Below are 19,770 nucleotides of genomic sequence, written 5' to 3'. Positions count from 1 at the left end.
TAATATTTATTTTTATTTGTAAAAAAATATAGAATGTAATATATTACTATTAACAACCAGAAGTTATTTAATTGCCTTATGATAGTAATTATTGCAAATGCAAATTGGGAAACTTAATTTTGCAAATGGATGCAAGGAATGACCAATGCAACAGATGCAAATTGCGGCCATATAAAAAGTGTGATATGAATTTGAAACCAATGGTAGTGGTTCTGGCAAAGCTTCCCTAATCGCCACGCCGCCTGACAGGGAAGCCAGAGGGGGGGGGGGGGGGGGGGGGACCTACGCCCAGGGTCGCCAGGATGGGTTTCCTTCCTGACTCAGTATTTTTTGTCCTCTGAGGTGGTCGTCCCGCCACATGGGCCAAGCCATACAGCTTTTGCGCGGCGGGTACGGCATCCAGAGTGCTCTTGTCTGCGCCGTTTCCAGCCCTCTACTTTCGCCTCTGCGTTTCACACCGCGTCATGGAGAGCAGTACTGTAAGAATGAGAACAGTGTCAGGTTGTAGGGAACGTGCCCAGAAAGTAGCGACAGTTATAATTCTACGGAAATAACATGCTAGGGGAAAGGAAATTAACGTGACTGGAGAGAATGATAATACAAACACGTAATAAGTAAACCGAGGAAGCAGAGCGATTAATAACCACAAGAAGCAACCATCTAACCCGTGAAGAAATAAAAGAAAATTTAGAGTTAAGAACCAAAGCACCAACAGTCTAAGGTGAACTTTTCTAATAAATTACTACAAGATTTGTCAATTTACAAGACACCGTGTGGCCCTTCTCTAGTAATATAAAACAAATTAATGAATGGTTATAATAATAATGAAAAAAATGTAGGAAATATAATAATGAAAATGTAGTGAATGAAAAATTCTGTAGGCACTGAATTTTATACCATTATGATTCTTTGCATAATACTGTAGATGAATACTCTGCTTCATATGGCGGTAACGGCCCGCGGAGGAGCAAACGAGGTGGTAGCAACTGACCAGTTTGACACCAACTAGTCGGAATCATCCAGTGTGAGGTCCGCACCCAGTTCAGCTCCGGCGAGTGTTGACTTGCAAGTGGTCGTCCCGTTGCACGCTGCCCTGCAACACAGAGGACAATGAGTTAAGGCAAAGAGGGAGGCGGCGGGAAGCAATACTTTTAAAAAGAATAAATGGTACTAAAAGTACATAATCACACAGAATTAAGGAAGTGTGTATGTGTGGGGGGGGGGGGAAGGGGAGTACTGTAGTCAATACCAATTTAACAATATTGAACAAATACCGTTATTAACTAGAGTAATTTGTGACCAACGAATAGAAATAACAGGAAATAAAACATTTTTCCAACGAGTGCGGTAAAAATTACTTATTGCAACGAATATCCCCTCCCTCTCCCATTAACAAATTTACCCAAACGCCCAAACGAAAATATTCCCCAAAACGCCCAAACAAAAATATTCCCCAAAACGAAAATATTCCCCCAAACGCCCAACGAAATATTCCCCAAAACGCCCAAACGAAAATATTCCCCAAGCGCCAAACTAAAATATTCCTCAATTGGGAGAATTATTCCATAATCACCCGGGTAGCCTCTTGGCAGAGACACAGAACACTGATGCTGGCCGCCTACATTGCCGCTCAGGATCTCCCGCAGCCACAAGGCAGCTTCTTGCGCCGCCTATTCCGTGTTTCGACTCCGCCGTTGTGCCGCAGTGCTGAAAGAATGAGCGCGGTGAGTGTGGCAAGTAAGGAAGCGGGATGGGGGAGGACAGCAGCTGCTATATGGGTCCGGGAAAATAAGTAATTACCAGCTAGTATCGAGCAAAGAGTAAAGGAACGCGAACAGTAAAGATTTTTATTTACTATAAAATTTAACGTCAAGTAATACCGAGACAATGTGGCTTAGTTAAAATTACATATAATACTGTCCAAGATCAATAAACGGGGAACTAGAACAGGCAGATAACTAGTTTAAGTAGGGACAAAACTAACTTTTATAAAAGAGGTGGGTAAAACGATTGCTGAATATTAAGCAACTCAAGACATGGCGCGGGCATGAACAGTACGCAAGGTAAAAGGAAACATGACCAGGTGAAAAGGGGAAAACCTAAACTTAAGATAAGGCAGAGAGACGGTGGCAACCTCAAACTATGCTAGAACCCAGGTAAAGGAACCAAGCCCGACTAATATATAGTCTTATAGAAGGAACATTAACATTAAAATAAGTGGAAAATTAAGTGTCCAAAGATGATTAGAAACTTGTAATCACCTAAGAGCAGACTCCTGGAGTAATGTCCAGTCTCGAGCTATGGAAGGCGTATCCAGGCTGAGGCTGGAGGAGTCCGGGTTGTACACCACTGTAAGCTCTTGCGGCGAGGGACGGCCCCAGGCTGTAGTGCTGCATCCTAGACGGCTGTGTTGGCGCCTCGTACGGTCTCACTAGGGCTGAAAATAATTAGCGAGTATTAGGCATGATAATTATACAATAATGCATTGTCCTGGCTGGGGAGTTATACCCCCCTCCCCCTCCACAGCCCAATGGTAACTGGTTGTGTTCATCTGAAACTGACAGGGATGACGGGAGTGTGAAAGAACGGTTCTCTGGAGGGACTTCAGCGAGTGGGGGCTCCAGGGGTTATCCCGGGCCGACTAGAGGAAACTGGACAGCGGACGAGGCACTGGAGTATGGAGAAGCGAGGTAAAGATATTCAATCCACCTCCCAACCCCCCTGAACCAGGAGGGATGGGGGTGACAGATGCGAGAGGGGGGAACTGGACTGGACAGAATAGGGCCGAGTGAACGTTATCAAAGAATAAAGGAGCCTGGAAGGAAGGAGCTTCCAAGGAGACTAATAATTCTCTACAAGAGAATTAAGAAGGATAGTCAAAAAGGTGCAAGCGGAGATGGGGCAAGAAGGGGCAGGAAGAGGGGAGGAGGCGGGAAGCAAATCTACCGAACTGATGAAGGAACATGCAATGAGGAAGAGACGGCGAGGTAGGGGACAAGAAATGAACCCAGATTAGCAACTCCAAGAGAACAGAAATCAAGCACAAGTGGGGTCCCAATAAAGGACTATGATAAAAAAGGAAAAAAGTACAAGAAAAGTGGCACAATAGGCATGCGGACTTTAAAGGGATCAGGATTGGGCATGGGAGGGGAGGCATGGCAACCGTCCCACTTGGACGGTCAAGGATTAAACGCCGACGTCCATGAAGCGAGACCGTCGCTCTAACGTCCATCAAGTGGGAGACGTCGCGAAGAGGAAGGGGACAAGGAAGAACTTTACGGGCAAAAGGTTACGAAAAACTAAAGTGGGGAGTGAAAGCGGGAAGGGAAGTCAGTCTGAAAATAAAAAAATCCCTCTCCCCAAACGCACAAAACAATTGCATCCCTCCCCTCCAAACGCATGACAACAACCCCCCCCCCCAGGCACGACGACAAAAAAGGCTACGACAATAAAATTCCCCCCCCCCCCCCCAAGGCACACTAACCCTACCCAAAGGCACTACGACAAAACTTAATCCCCCCTCCAAAAGTACGTAGACAACAAAAAATTCCCCCTCCGAAGGCACGACAACAAAAACACAATTCCCCAAAAAGGCACGACAAATTCCCCCCATACGCACGACGACCAACCTTCTCCCCTCCAAAAAGAACAAAATTCCCAAAGGCACGATGACAAAAAATCCCATCCAAAAACACAACAAAATCCCCCCAAATGCACAACAAAAACAATTCCCCCTCCCTAGGCACAACAAAAACCCAATTTTCCCAAGACACGATGACAAAAAATCTTCAAGGCACGACGACGACAAAACAATTCCCCCCAAAGGCACGACGACAACAAAACAATTCCCCCCAAAGGCACGACGACAACAAAACAAAATTCCCCCCAAAGGCACGACGACAAAACAATTCCCCCCCAAAGGCACGACGACAACAAAAAATTCCCCCCAAAGGCACAACGACAACAAAACAAAATTCCCCCCCAAAGGCACGACGACAAAAAATTCCCCCCCCCAAAGGCACGACGACAAAAAATTCCCCCCCCCCCCCCAAAGGCACGACAACAAAACAATTCCCCCCAAATGCACAAGAATTTCCACCCAAAGGCACGACGACAAAACATTCCCCCCCAAAGGTACGACGACAAAAATCTTCCCCCTAAAGCACGATGACAAACATATTACCCCAAAAAGGCACGACAACAAAAATCCCCTCCCCCCAAAAGGCATGACAACCAAAAACAATTCCCCCCCAAAAGGCACAATGATAAAAATATCCCCTAAAACCACGACGAAAAAAAATTCCACCCCCAAAGGCATAACCAAAACAATTCCCCCCCCCCCAAAAAAAAAAGGCACGACGACGACAAAAACACCAAAAGGCACGGTCAACAAAAATGTATCCCCCCCCCAAAGACACGACAAAACAAAACTCCCAAAATGCACAACAAAAACAATCCCCCCCAATGGCACGACGATAACAAAACAATCCCCCCAAAGGCACGACGATAACAAAATCCCCCCAAAGGCACGACGATAACAAAAACAATCCCCCCCCCCAAAGGCAAGACAACAAAAAATTCCCATCCACATGCCCGACAAAAACCAATTCCCCTCCAAAGGTACGACGACAACAAAAACCAATTCCCTCTAAAGGCACGACAAAAACAATTTCCACCCAAAGACACGACGAAAAATGTCCCCCCCCCCCTCAAGGGACAACCGAAAACCAGTTCCCCTCCAAAAGGCACGACAACAAAACATCCCCCCCCCCCACACAAAAAAGGCACGTCAACAAAATTCCTCCCCGCTCCCAAAGCACAAAAACAAAATACCCCCCCCCCCCACAAAGGCATGAAGACAACGAAATTATCTCCCCCCCCCCCTCTCCCCCACACCCCAAGGGCATGACAACAAAATTAACCACAAAAGCACAACAATTTCCATGCTGTACAATCAACTTAATATTTTCACTGAACCTGGTACACTTAAAACTTTATCACTACTTTGCTTGTCCATTTATTTTTTTTCCCCATTTTAATCCATCTATTCCTGTCTGGTGTTTCAGCGACTATAAAGTTACATTTACAATTTCGTAAATACTCAACACCTGAAGTAGATTGTAACCTATTAAAATAGTTTAACACCTTTGGTTTTGTGTACGAATTTTCCGTGTGGAAGTGTGTTAAGCAGCATCCTCACTGCTATAAACAATTATTCCAGGCTACAATTTTTTTTTTTTAAGATCGACTACAAGACTGTTTTACCAACAATTGTATCACCACTGAAATTTCATGCCATTTGGTTTATTGCCTAAAAACCTAAGTTTGATTAAGAAAGTTCTGGGACTAAATAGATTTAAAAAATTGGTATAAAATGTAAGTAATTAACAAAAGAAGGCATCAAGCCTGGAAGGCTATGTAGCACCATCAAATGTGCAGCATAATCATAGGGCGCCAAGTCTCACTAAGATGCCAATGCGAGAAAAAACACCAAGGCGAACGTTATCAAAGGTATCCGATTCTCCAAAAATTCTATCGAGGGACAAGTGACCACGAGGAACAGTCGGGAAGCAAGACGCACGTACATCCTGGATATCAGGACAATAAGGATATGCATGACTCTAAGAGGGACAATTCAGTTTGAAAAATAAAGAGCAGGGCGGCGCTCCATTAAGTAAGTGCTCGCGAGTTCACCGTATGGCCAATACGTAACTTCGCCAGAGCAGTTTTCCACCACTGTTTACGGTGGTGGGAGGAAGGCCACGGAGACACTAAAGAGAATGAAGGAATGAATAACTGGGAGAAAGTCTGATTAAAGAATACCTGTGCGGGAGATGGGACAGGTGCAGATAGCTTCCTTAGCGGCAGCCTCCGCACGCTCATTTAAGGGCAAATGTGACTGGGAACCCAGCAAAACTCCACTGTCAAATCTACTGGAGATAAACAGCCAATGTTGAATTTCGACTACCACAGGATGGACTGGATTAAAGAACTAGAGCCATGAAGGTACTGCAAGAGTCAACTACAACAACAAAGAAGCATTGACCGTGAGAAAGCAGTTGAAGAGCATGGCATAAAGTTTTGCCGTGAAAATGCTAGTCTCTGGAGGCAGGCGACAGGTGTGGTCAGGATAAACAGTAGCCTACACCGTCTGTAGACTTAGGCTGTTAAAACGAAAATGGAGCAGGAGTGTGAAGACAAATGTTAAAGCAAAAGGAGTTTCAGAATTGAAGGAGGGGTAAAACCTTCAGTCACACTTGTCAAGGTTTAACAAAATTTATGAAGGGGGACCCTCCATGGAGGCAAAGACGAACGATATGAGGGGAAATATTGGTAACACGAACCGAAAGCGCATTTTCTAAGTGAAAAACGTACGGGAAGAGATAGGTGGTGAAGGGAAACAGGAACCACAGGAGGGGTAAACGTCAAGGTACGAAGAGTGAGTAAGGACTGTGCAAGGTAGCTAAGACAGTAGCGATCCTGTCTAGACAGGACACCAGGTTCAACACGCAGGCTTAGGGTAAGAGTCGAACGAAAGGCACCAGATCTGAAGCGTAACCCAGTATGGTGCATAGCGTCAAGATGGCAAAGGATAGGAGAAGGAGAAGCAGGGCAACTATAATAGTTTCGACAGAACGAGAGGGGAATGTAAAGAAAGGAGCATGTGCCTATCGGCTCCAAGAAATATGGGAGAACACCTTAAGGGTCTTAGAGCATTCAACTCGGAGGTAAGAGATATGGGGCGGCCACGACAAACTAGTGTCAAAGATTAGCCCCAATAGCTTAGCAGACCTTGTACAAAAGAGGACGACCATAAAGCAAAAGAGGGTGATGAAGAACAACCTGCTTCTAAGTCACAGCACACGTTTTAAGTGTAGAAAACTTTAAGCTATGATTGGTGGCCCAAAAAGACTCAAGTTGAAGCCTCCGTTGTAGGAAAGGCGAATCATCACCTCGATAGCAGAGGGCAAGATCGACACAGGGCAGAGAAGATCCCAGAAGGGAGGGAGGAAAAGACCATTGAGGGCAACCAGGGAAAAAGAGTAGCGCTTAGACCACCACCTTGGGGTACACCTTCGTATTGCCGAAAAGGGGCAGTGTGGTACCAAGCTTCACTTTAAAGGAATGACTAGAGAGGAAGCTCTGGAAGAAGAAAGGGAGATTACCACCAAAGCCAAAAGAACTAAGTTGACTAGGACAGACAGATCGTTATACAGAAGTTTCAGACGAGTGCAGAAATCTAAGGGATGAGATTCAAGAACGGTCTTATGAAGAACTAAGGAAGATTAGAACCCAAGTCAAAAATCCAGTTCAGTTGCGACCGTCACTGAATCAGCCACAAGAGTAACACGAAGGTAAAGGACTGGCGAGACATCTGGAACAAACTTACCCGCTATATTGCGGATTTTCTTCCAGATCTGCAGCAGAGGAGTGTCTGATGTAATGGTGGAGACAAGATTTCCAACTCTCACGTTTAGCCATACGGATGGTCCTACGGGCCATCACCTTCCGAAACAATAAAAGCATCAGCCGTTTGCCGGCGTCGGTGTTTCTAAACAGGCTGCACGCTTACAACGGTCAGCCCGAGCATAGTTTGCATTCCACCAGGGAACACTTCCACATTCCCGAGGAGGTAAAGCGAGGAATAGAGTGGAGGGCAGCGTCGAATACAGTGGCACGAAAAGGGAGGGCTCGAGGGAGAGGCAGAGCAGAGGTCGGAAAGCGTAGCATGTAGGGTGAATACTGTATATTCCAGTCAGCCTTGGCAAACTGCCACCTAGGGAAGGGGAGGAGAGCGAAAAGAGAAAGGTGACAAGGATGGGGAAATGGTCACCGTTATGGAGGTCGTCAAGAACCCACCATGTGAAGGCAACCCCGGGCGTTCGTCAGAGCATCGCCCCAGAGGATATGCCGACAGTTGAAATCACCCAACAGGAGTACAGGCTCTGGTAAGGAGGCCAACAGGTGTTTAAGATCAGGAGAAAGTGGAACATTTGGGGGAATAATTGAACAGACTGTATACCATTTACTCGCAAAGATACAGGCCGTAGAATATTGGATAAGCGGTGGAAACAGTATGGGGGACGAAAGGAATATCGGTAAGAATCAAGAAAGCAGTAGAGTTGTCCGCCCCAGCAAAAGCTGAAGGGGGTGGGGGTTAAAAAGAATAATAACCACTAATGTGATCAGGACGAGCCCCAAGCATCGGCTCCTGGAGATTTACACAAACCAGTGAAAACTTATCAGAAGTTGAAGTTCATGTTAGTTGGCATAAAATCCACGATTATCCCATTGAAGAATAGACATTGTCAAAAGGAGAGAAAACAACAACAGAGAACACTGAAGAGAAAGGCAAAGAAGAACAGTTTACTAAAGATCAGGATCAGTTAAATCAGGGTTAGGGGGCCATGGGTAAATTTAGCAATGACGATGGAGTTAGAGGAGTGGGAGGACGAACCAGAGGCGGACGGACAGGGTCTAAAGCTAGTGGTGGTAATGGAGAGAGGTGGCCAAGGAAATTAGGAGGAAAAGGGGGGGGGAGGGCAGAAGCAGGGGAGCACACCTCGGCAAGGACAGCAACCAGGAGAATCAAGGGCTAAAGGAACCTAAATAGCCGGACAGGGGGAGCCTCAACCACTGAAATGGGAGGGGATGCAGTGACAGAATCCAAGTCAGAGGGGTGGGGAAGAAAGCGACGCCTTCTTACCTGCCGGGGAGGAAGAAGGAGAGGAGCCACGCTTACGTTTCTGACTTAATGGGACAGGTGTGCCAGCAGCGACATACTGGGCGACAGTCTCCATAGTCTCAACAGAAGGAGAACGAGAGCGATCAACATTAAGATTGCTGGGAGGATGATGGACAACAGCGTGGGGCAGACAGGCGGCGTGGAGGGCTAGGAAGAAGGATTGGGGAGAAGACGGGAAAGAAGACACAGGAGACACGGCAGACTGGGAAGGAAGGATGGAAGAACCAGAACCCCCCCCCCCTCTTGGTTCAGAACGTAATGGAGCAGTTGGGGGGGGGGGGGGCCGGGTTAGTGGTCGTGTCCGGATCCAAGACCTGGAAACGGTTGAGACTGAGAAAGTAGGGAAGGGCGAGGAGAGGTGGAACGCAACACACGAGTAAGATGTGCTAGCAAAAGGAGAGAGACGGCAGACTTTGCATCTCGCCTGAGAAAAAAAAAACTATCACAGTGCTTTAAATTAAGGATGGCTTCCTCTTATTTGTAGTGTATACACACGTAGGCGTCACCGCAACTGAGGAAGCGAGCCTGGGAAGAAGAGCACTGTCTTAAAGCGACCCGCATCCTCACACGAGGCATAGGGACACTACACTTGTGCCTTTAACGGCACCATGCTCAAATTGCCAGCACTTATTGCAAAGTCTAGGAGTGGGAATGTACTCCTGAACGGAGCATCTGGCATCAGCAAGAATTATAGAAGGCAGAAGGGTCCTATCAAAAATGATCATGTGAAGAGGCTGATAACAAGGGGGTCGAGTGAACTTAACCTGGAGGACAGAATGGCCTTGGACTTCAAGGATGTGTTCAATATCCTCGTGGCAGTCTTTCAGGGCCCTAACACCAGTTGCAACATTGTGCAGGAGTATAACTGTGCCACTACTGGTATTTAACTGGGCATTTTTGGAGACCCTAACAGGGGTCTCCCCAATGGTGGACAATGCAGCTAAGTGGGCAACTGCATCCCGAGGACGAGCAGCAACGGCACTTGCTAAAATGGGTGGGGTTAAAATTAACAGAGGCATCCACCGAATCAAGTGTTTATAGAGAAAAAATCGTCAGGACGTTTAGAATCCTGATAGTTGAGATTCAGTGTTTAGTCCATGTAGCAGGGTCAAACAAGGCGTGGAACTTATTTGCACTGGAAGAAATCTTGTTAGTACATCTGTGGAGGGAGAGGGGGATTGGCACAGAGCACCCCCAGGGAGAGGAAAAAAGCAGCAGTTGTCACAATGAGAGGTTGCCACTCCAGCTGATTAGGTGGTCATCACTATGGGTTTGGGGCTCAACCCTACCACAGATGAGGGAGGAGAGTGGTAGTGGGGGGGGGGGGGTAGTTGGGAGGGTTAAAGGAGTAGCTTGGCCCAATGTAGTGGGGATACAGAGCCCGGTCTTCCAACAGTCCGATTCGGGGGCCTGGTCGCTCACCCCACGAGCTTGTGAAGTGATAAGAGGATTGTTCAGTGGCATAGAAACAAGTAGCCTGCTTGATGGGGTTCTGGGAGTTCTTCTACTTCCCAAGCCCAGCCCGAGGCCAGGCTTGACTTGTGAGAGTTTGATCCACCAGGCTGTTGCTTGGAGCAGCGGGCAAGCCCACATACCCACCACAGCCCGGTTGGTCTGGCACTCCTTGGAGGAAAGAATCTAGTTTCCTCTAAGATGTCCACGGTTGTTCCGGCGATATTTCTGATGCTCGCTTGTAGGACGTTGAACAACCGCGGACCTATGATGATTATACAATGTTCTCTGTGCCTATGGCACCTCTGCTCTTCACTGGTTCTATTCTGCATTTTCTTCCATATTGTTCACTCCAGTACGTTGTTATTTTACTGTGCAGATTTGGAACCTGTCCCAGTATTTTCCATGTGTATATTATTTGGTATCTCTCTCCTCCTTTCTAGTGAGTACATTTGGAGAACAGGCGATCCCAATAATTTAGGTGCTTTATCTTGTCTATGCGTGCAGTATATGTTCTCCGTATTCCCTCTATTTCAGCAATCTCTCCTGCTCTGAAGGGGAAAACGAGTAACTGAGCAGTACTCAAGACAGGACAACAAGTGATTTGAAGAGTACAACCATTGTGATGGGATCTCTGAACTTTAAGGTTCTCTTAATCCATCCTATCATTTTTCTGGATGACGCAATATTTGCTTGGTTATGCTCCCTAAACGTTAGGTCGTCGGACATCATTAAAAAAATCCTTGACTTGCCGTTTTCCTACTATGGGAAGATCCGATTGTGTTTTGTACCCTGTATTATGTTTTAGATCCTCATTCTTGCCGTATCTGAGTGCCTGAAATTTATCGTTGTTAAACATTTTATTATCGGCTGCCCAATCGAAAACTTTGTTAATGTCTGTTTGCAGTTTTACAATGTCTTCAGCAGAGGTAATTTTCATGCTGATTTTTGTATCATCTGCAAAGGATGACACAAAGCTGCGACTTATTTTTCTCTATATCTGATATGAGAATAAGGAACGGTAGTAGTGCAAGGACTGTACCTTGAGGTACAGAGCTTTTAACTGCGCTCTGACTATTTTACTTTACTCTGTTCTGTTCGACAGGAAATTGAGTATCCAGCGTCCTACTTAACCAGTTATACCCATTGACCTCATTTTGTTTGCAATCACTCCATGGTCACATTTGTCGAATGCCTTTGCAAAGTCTGTATGCAACATCTGCATTGCTTTTCTTCTAACGCCTCAGTGATTTTGTCAATGGTCAAGTAGCTGTGAGAGGCATGATCTTCCTGCTCTAAATCCATGTTGGCCTGGATTGTGGAGGTCATTGGTGAAGTAGGTAATCATTTCATTCACGAATAAGCCCCCATACCCACCATGGAGCCATATTAGGGGACAGGACACCCCAGGGGTGCATCGCGAGTACACGCCCTGCAAGCGCCACCTTAAGAACCGTCAATCCGTAGAGATTAGGTTCAGCAACGAAGGCAAGGATTGACAATAAAAGCGTCCTCACTGGCAACGTCGGGTACCACAGTTCTACAGGCAAGTGTGCCCCTCAAACACCAGGGCATGAAAACAGAAGATGCCCGAAAGAATAATCAAGAATGGCAAAAGGTCGGCAGGAAAGAATGAGGAAGGGGAACGGCGGGAGGGAAAAGAATGAAATATTAGTTAGAGAAAACAGCAACCAGTACAGGGTAAGGAACAAAGACGGCAGCAGGAGCATAAGGCTTCAAAAGAACAGAGGACCGTCTCATGGAGCATCACACCCCTGCAGCCGCCCACCAAGCCTCCTCACAACAAGGGGCTGGAAAGGGAGGGGGTGTATAAAATGTAAAAAAACTAAACCCTCTACCCATAACTGATAAACCACAGCAGTACACGTCATGTTCATAGCAAACTGCACCATCCGTTTGTATGCCCTGCGTTTCATACGCCAGGGACTAGGTAAACAGAGGGTGCAGGATGCCCGCCACGCTTGCAGCTGCTAGTCAAGTATCATTATAAGTATTTAAGTCAGTAACCAAGCAATGGCTCTATATCAACCCTACAACCAAGACTTCCACTGCAACACGCAATACATACTTGCCAATTGACAAACTTCCTCAGCTGAACTGCGGCGCAGCAACACTTGCTTTCAGTAGAGCTGCTCGTCGTCCTCCAACACGACCGGGACGACGACGGCCAAACACTGCTGAGGTCACCTCGCCTTCAGGTACAGTGGACGCTCTGGTGACATTTAAGTGGGGATATAAATGAGAAACCTCATTAATTTTCAATACCTCATTTACTGGAACTATGTTTTATATTATTATTTACTATTTACAATAAACATATGTTAAATGTGTAAATGAGATATTAAAGGTTTAAGTAAGAGGAGGCTTTGATCTATCGTAGTGCTGGTAATCACAGCCGCCGCCGATAACTACCAAACCACCCACCAACACAATTACCAGATGTATGTATCCATACGGGCCCCACACCTTTACAGTTACGTTAGTAATTTCGTAAATCTCAACACCTGACTAATAAAAATAAATTTAGTTCTTCATTCTAGTTTTGAATATTTGATCACCCCCCCCCCCACCCTCGGCCACAGCGAAATTCTCAACTGATGCTCAATCCTCTATGTATACGGCCTTTGTGTTGTCTACAAGCAGTGAAGGTTAAAAAGCACATTAACACAGATTTAACAACTATTTCAATAGATAAATGGGACCCCCCCCCCACTTGCTTTGATTAGAGAACTAACTGCGTAGGAAGGTGGGGGAATTATAAGACATCTTCCCTATTATATTTTGGCATTCACAAGTATGAACTGCAATATTAGGACACTCACCTTCTCGTAGCAGCTATGTGGCGACTCCGTTTTCTGCACTTATAGGGCGGCCTCATGTCAGGGAGGCAGAAAAAACTGCTGCATCGCTCACTATGTAGCTCTTGCCACCTCCGTCGCCACTCACAAATCTCCCACATCCGTACGGTGGCCCCGATGAGACACCCATTTTCCGCTTCGACTCCGAAACGTTGGAGCGCAGTGCTGCAAGAATGAGCGTGGTGAGAAGGGCAATTTGGAGGACGAGTGTGTGGAGGGGGAAAGGGGGGGGGGACGGGAAGGGACCCCCCCCCCTCCAACAACAGCTGCTATATGGGCCCGGTTAAGGTAATTATCGGGAGAAAGCATCAAGCCATTTCGACACTTTAAAAGGAATTGGGGTAGGGATTTTTGAATGGGACATGGGGAGGAAATGGTGCCGAACCACTTTGACAGATTGAATGCAGACCTGCAGGAAGCGAGTATCTCGCTATCGTCCAGCTTAAGTGGTTGGCAGGGGCCTGGGAAAATAAAGGTACACATCAGCAAGTATTAAGCAAAGGGTTAGTTAACATGCCCAACAATTTTTTTTTTTTAGTAATATGGACCTAATTAAATCGAACTTCAAGTAATTGTGAGAAAAAAATGAATTAATATTTTACAGATCAAAATCCTAAGAGCAATGAACAGGGAACTAGAACAGGCAGATAACTAGTAAAAGTAGGGAGAAAGTTAATCAGTACAATGCTGTGGGTTAAAGGAACATGACCAAATGAAAGGGTGGAAAACCCAAACCTAGCATAACGAAGCGAGGTAAAGGGGAAATATCAAGCAACGATTTGCCCTTGCGGTATGTACCGCAAGGGCAAGTCCAGAAAAACCTGATTACATTTAAAGGATAACTTTATTAAATGTTTAAACAAGTGCAGAAAATAGTGTTCAAAGAAACCATTTTCTACTACAAGATTTTAATTACCCAAGAGCAGAGTCCTGGAGTGATGCAGAGTCTCGGGCTCTGGTAGGCGTGTCCAGGCTGAGGCTGGAGGAGTCCAGGTTGTGCACCATTGTCCAGGCTGAGGCTGGAGGAGTCCAGGTTGTGCACCATTGTCCAGGCTGAGGCTGGAGGAGTCCAGGTTGTGCACCATTGTCCAGGCTGAGGCTGGAGGAGTCCAGGTTGTGCACCATTGTCCAGGCTGAGGCTGGAGGAGTCCAGGTTGTGCACCATTGTCCAGGCTGAGGCTGGAGGAGTCCAGGTTGTGCACCATTGTCCAGGCTGAGGCTGGAGGAGTCCGGGTTGTGCACCATTGTCCAGGCTGAGGCTGGAGGAGTCCGGGTTGTGCACCCCTGTCCAGGCTCTTGCTGCGAGGGACGGCGCCAGGCTGTAGTGCTGCGTCCTAGACGGCTGTGTTGGCGCCTCGTACGGTGTAACCAAGAATAAAAATAATGTGCATTAGACACGATATAATAACAGTAATGCATCGTTCTGGCTGGGGAGTTTGCCGCAGCCCCCCACAATCGGGACCGCCATGTTAACACATTCTAGCTCTGCGTCCTGCCTTCGTCACCTGAAAATTAAAGGAGTAAAGATGTAAGAGAAGAGACGTATGGAGCAATAAACAGGGAGAGAGTTACTCAGGAGGGACCACAAGGAGTAGTCGGTCCTGGGGCGTCCAGAGCCGATTAGGGTAAACTGGACAGCGGACGAGGCACTGAAGTATGGTTATCTTCTTCTCGAGATGATTTCGGGGCTTTAGTGTCCCCGCGGCCCTGTCCTTGACCAGGCCTCCAACCCCCAGGAAGCAGCCCGTGACAGCTGACTAACACCCAGGTACCCATTTTACTGCTAGGCAACAGGGGCATAGGGTGAAAGAAACTCTGCCCATTGTTTCTCGCCGGCGCCTGGGATCAAACCCAGGATCACAAGTCCAGCGTGCTGTCCGCTCGGCCGACCGGCTCCCTTTAAGGGAAGGTTTCAGAGAAGGGAGAAGGACACCGAACACTCCACCAAAGAGCCACTCCCCCAAACAGCCACTCCATCGGACCGAACACTCCCCCAAAGAGCCACTCCTCCGGATCGAACACTACCCCCAAAGAGCCACTCCCCCGGACCGAACACTACCCCCAAGGAGCCACTCCCCCGGACCGAACACTACCCCCAAGGAGCCACTCCCCCGGACCGAACACTACCCCCAAAGAGCCACTCCTCCGGATCGAACACTACCCCCAAGGAGCCACTCCCCCGGACCGAACACTACCCCCAAAGAGCCACTCCTCCGGATCGAACACTACCCCCAAGGAGCCACTCCCCCGGACCGAACACTCCCCCAAAGAGCCACTCCCCCGGACCGAACACTCCCCCAAAGAGCCACTCCCCCGGACCGAACACTCCCCCAAAGAGCCACTCCCCCGGACCGAACACTCCCCCAAAGAGCCACTCCCCCGGACCGAACACTCCCCCAAAGAGCCACTCCCCCGGACCGAACACCCCCCCAAAGAGCCACTCCCCCGGACCGAACACTCCCCCAAAGAGCCACTCCCCCGGACCGAACACTCCCCCAAAGAGCCACTCCCCCGGACCGAACACTCCCCCAAAGAGCCACTCCCCCGGACCGAACACTCCCCCAAAGAGCCACTCCCCCGGACCGAACACTCCCCCAAAGAGCCACTCCCCCCGGACCGAACACTCCCCCAAAGAGTCACTCCCCGGACCGAACACTCCCCCAAAGAGCCACTCCCCCGACCGAACACTCCCCCAAAGAGCCACTCCCCCGACCGAACACTCCCCCAAAGAGCCACTCCCCCGACCGAACACTCCCCCAAAGAGCCACTCCCCCGACCGAACACTCCCCCAAAGAGCCACTCCCCCGGACCGAACACTCCCCCAAAGAGCCACTCCCCCGGACCGAACACTCCCCCAAAGAGCCACTCCCCCGGACCGAACACTCCCCCAAAGAGCCACTCCCCCGGACCGAACACTCCCCCAAAGAGCCACTCCCCCGGACCGAACACTCCCCCAAAGAGCCACTCCCCCGGACCGAACACTCCCCCAAAGAGTCACTCCCCGGACCGAACACTCCCCCAAAGAGTCACTCCCCGGACCGAACACTCCCCCAAAGAGTCACTCCCCGGACCGAACACTCCCCCAAAGAGCCACTCCCCCGACCGAACACTCCCCCAAAGAGCCACTCCTCCGACCGAACACTCCCCCAAAGAGCCACTCCCCCGACCGAACACTCCCCCAAAGAGCCACTCCCCCGACCGAACACTCCCCCAAAGAGCCACTCCCCCGGACCGAACACTCCCCCAAAGAGCCACTCCCCCGGACCGAACACTCCCCCAAAGAGCCACTCCCCCGGACCGAACACTCCCCCAAAGAGCCACTCCCCCGGACCGAACACTCCCCCAAAGAGCCACTCCCCCGGACCGAACACTCCCCCAAAGAGCCACTCCCCCGGACCGAACACTCCCCCAAAGAGTCACTCCCCGGACCGAACACTCCCCCAAAGAGTCACTCCCCGGACCGAACACTCCCCCAAAGAGTCACTCCCCGGACCGAACACTCCCCCAAAGAGCCACTCCCCCGACCGAACACTCCCCCAAAGAGCCACTCCCCCGACCGAACACTCCCCCAAAGAGCCACTCCCCCGACCGAACACTCCCCCAAAGAGCCACTCCCCCGGACCGAACACTCCCCCAAAGAGCCACTCCCCCGGACCGAACACTCCCCCAAAGAGCCACTCCCCCGGACCGAACACTCCCCCAAAGAGCCACTCCCCCGGACCGAACACTCCCCCAAAGAGCCACTCCCCCGGACCGAACACTCCCCCAAAGAGCCACTCCCCCGGACCGAACACTCCCCCAAAGAGCCACTCCCCCGGACCGAACACTCCCCCAAAGAGCCACTCCCCCGGACCGAACACTCCCCCAAAGAGCCACTCCCCCGGACCGAACACTCCCCCAAAGAGTCACTCCCCGGACCGAACACTCCCCCAAAGAGCCACTCCCCCGACCGAACACTCCCCCAAAGAGCCACTCCCCCGACCGAACACTCCCCCAAAGAGCCACTCCCCCGACCGAACACTCCCCCAAAGAGGCACTCCCCCGACCGAACACTCCCCCAAAGAGGCACTCCCCCGACCGAACACTCCCCCAAAGAGGCACTCCCCCGACCGAGCACTCCCCCAAAGAGGCACTCCCCTGACCGAGCACTCCCCCAAAGAGGCACTCCCCCGACCGAGCACTCCCCCAAAGAGGCACTCCCCCGACCGAGCACTCCCCCAAAAGAGGCACTCCCCCGAACGAACACTCCCCCAAAGAGGCACTCCCCGGACCGAGCACTCCCCCAAAGAGGCACTCCCCGGACCGAGCACTCCCCCAAAAGAGGCACTCCCCCGAACGAACACTCCCCCAAAAGAGGCACTCCCCCGAACAAACACTCCCCCGAACGAACACTCCCCCAAAAGAGGCACGCCCCCGAACGAACACTCCCCCGAATGAACACTCCCCCAAAGAGGCACTCCCCCCGAACGAACACTCCCCCAAAGAGCCACTCCCCCGACCGAACACTCCCCCAAAGAGCCACTCCCCCGACCGAACACTCCCCCAAAGAGCCACTCCCCCGGACCGAACACTCCCCCAAAGAGCCACTCCCCCGACCGAACACTCCCCCAAAGAGCCACTCCCCCGGACCGAACACTCCCCCAAAGAGCCACTCCCCCGACCGAACACTCCCCCAAAGAGCCACTCCCCCGACCGAACACTCCCCCAAAAAGCCACTCCCCCGACCGAACACTCCCCAAAGAGCCACTCCCCCGACCGAACACTCCCCCAAAGAGCCACTCCCCCGACCGAACACTCCCCCAAAGAGCCACTCCCCCGACCGAACACTCCCCCAAAGAGCCACTCCCCCGACCGAACACTCCCCCAAAGAGCCACTCCCCCGACCGAACACTCCCCCAAAGAGGCACTCCCCCGACCGAACACTCCCCCAAAGAGGCACTCCCCCGACCGAACACTCCCCCAAAGAGGCACTCCCCCGACCGAACACTCCCCAAAGAGCCACTCCCCCGACCGAACACTCCCCCAAAGAGCCACTCCCCCGACCGAACACTCCCCCAAAAAGCCACTCCCCCGACCGAACACTCCCCCAAAGAGGCACTCCCCCGACCGAACACTCCCCCAAAGAAGCACTCCCCCGACCGAACACTCCCCAAAGAGGCACTCCCCCGACCGAACACTCCCCCAAAGAGCCACTCCCCCGACCGAACACTCCCCCAAAGAGGCACTCCCCCGACCGAACACTCCCCAAAGAGGCACTCCCCCGACCGAACACTCCCCCAAAGAGGCACTCCCCCGACCGAGCACTCCCCCAAAGAGGCACTCCCCCAAAGAGGCACTCCCCCAAAGAGGTACTCCCCCAAAGAGGCACTCCCCGGACCGAGCACTCCCCCCAAAAGAGGCACTCCCCCGAACGAACACTCCCCCAAAAGAGGCACTCCCCCGAACAAACACTCCCCCGAACGAACACTCCCCCAAAAGAGGCACGCCCCCGAACGAACACTCCCCCGAATGAACACTCCCCCAAAGAGGCACTCCCCCCGAACGAACACTCCCCCGAACAAACACTAAAAAGGCAATCCCCCCAAAAAGTATGACAAAAACAAAACGCACCACGTCAAAACTTAATCCCCCTAAAAAAAGCACAACGTCGGAAATTAATCCCCCCCCCCAAAAAAAAGGCGCAACGTACAAAACGTAATCCCCCCAAAAAAAGGTATTCCCAAACGAACACTCCCCCCAAAAAGGCACGCCCCTGAACGAATGCTCCCCGAAAAAGGCACACCCCCCCCCTAAAAAAAAAAAAGGCACTCCCCCCTCCTTCCCAACAAGTACGACAAAAACAAAAGGCACGACAATGTCAAAAGTAATCACCTAAAAATAACGTCCAAAAAGTAATTCCCCCCCCCCCCCCCCCCCAAAAAAAAAAAAAAAAAAAAAAGGCACGACAAAAACAAATATACAATCAACCATCAATAGTTTCACTGAACGTGTCATATTGGAAAACCTAATAATTCCTAGAGTTTACTTACACCACACAAACGTTATTTTTAAGCCATTTCTTGAATCCATCCTTGTCCGGTGTGGCAGTGAATATAAAATTGCATTTACAAAATGGTTGCGGCTAACAGCCTGGTTGACCAGTCCAGAAACGAGGAGGCCTGGTCGACGACCGGGCCGCGGGGACACGAAGCCCCGCGGGCAAGTCTCGAGGTAAAATTCGTAAATAACATCTGAAGTAGGTTGCAACCTTATAAAATATATAGGTGTACAAATCTACAATTCGGGCAATCTTTTGTACGAACTATCCTGTGTGGAAACGGCTGTATGAAGCAGCATCCTCAATGGTATGAACAAAATTCTATTTACCTAAAAACCATGTTTGATTTACACTCTGTTAGTCCAACGAAAATGATTAAGAATACCTGCTTGATGGGGTTCTGAGAGTTGTTCTACTCCCCAAGCCCGGCCCGAGGCCAGGCTTGACTTTTGAGAGTTTGAAGGAGTTGTATAAAATGTAAAAAACTAATCCCCTCTAACCATACCTGATTAACCACAGAAGTATGTACATATGTACACTTGGCAGTTGACAAACTTCCTCAGCTGAACTGTGGCGCAGCAACACTTGTCTTCAGTAGAGCTGCTCGTCGTCCTCCAACACGACCGGGACGACGACGGCTAAGCACTGCCGAGGTC

At 50.0% G+C, this 19,770-nt stretch overlaps 1 protein-coding gene across 7 annotated transcripts; it reads right to left on the bottom strand.

Annotated features, from left to right (window-relative positions):
- LOC123744908 (uncharacterized) lies at nt 1-19,770 on the bottom strand. 7 transcript variants are annotated; one of them, XM_069306288.1, is made up of 8 exons: nt 19,620-19,770; nt 13,994-14,431; nt 13,042-13,242; nt 12,288-12,431; nt 2,262-2,437; nt 1,574-1,707; nt 898-1,093; nt 1-477 (listed from the first exon to the last, which is right to left on the bottom strand). In XM_069306288.1, exons 1-4 carry the CDS (start codon nt 19,643-19,645, stop codon nt 12,308-12,310), a joined length of 789 nt encoding a protein of 262 aa, XP_069162389.1. In that variant the 5' UTR covers nt 19,646-19,770; the 3' UTR covers nt 1-477; nt 898-1,093; nt 1,574-1,707; nt 2,262-2,437; nt 12,288-12,307. The 7 variants fall into 7 exon arrangements, 4 of the variants coding, with proteins under 4 accessions (XP_069162389.1, XP_069162390.1, XP_069162391.1 ...); XM_069306289.1 differs by having other exon boundaries at nt 992-1,093; XM_069306290.1 differs by lacking the exons at nt 1,574-1,707; nt 2,262-2,437.

The sequence above is a fragment of the Procambarus clarkii genome, chromosome 57 (assembly GCF_040958095.1).
Source record: "Procambarus clarkii isolate CNS0578487 chromosome 57, FALCON_Pclarkii_2.0, whole genome shotgun sequence".
Lineage (NCBI taxonomy): Eukaryota > Metazoa > Arthropoda > Malacostraca > Decapoda > Cambaridae > Procambarus > Procambarus clarkii.
Note: the sequence above shows the minus strand (reverse complement) of the source record. Positions and strands in the feature narration are given on the sequence as shown.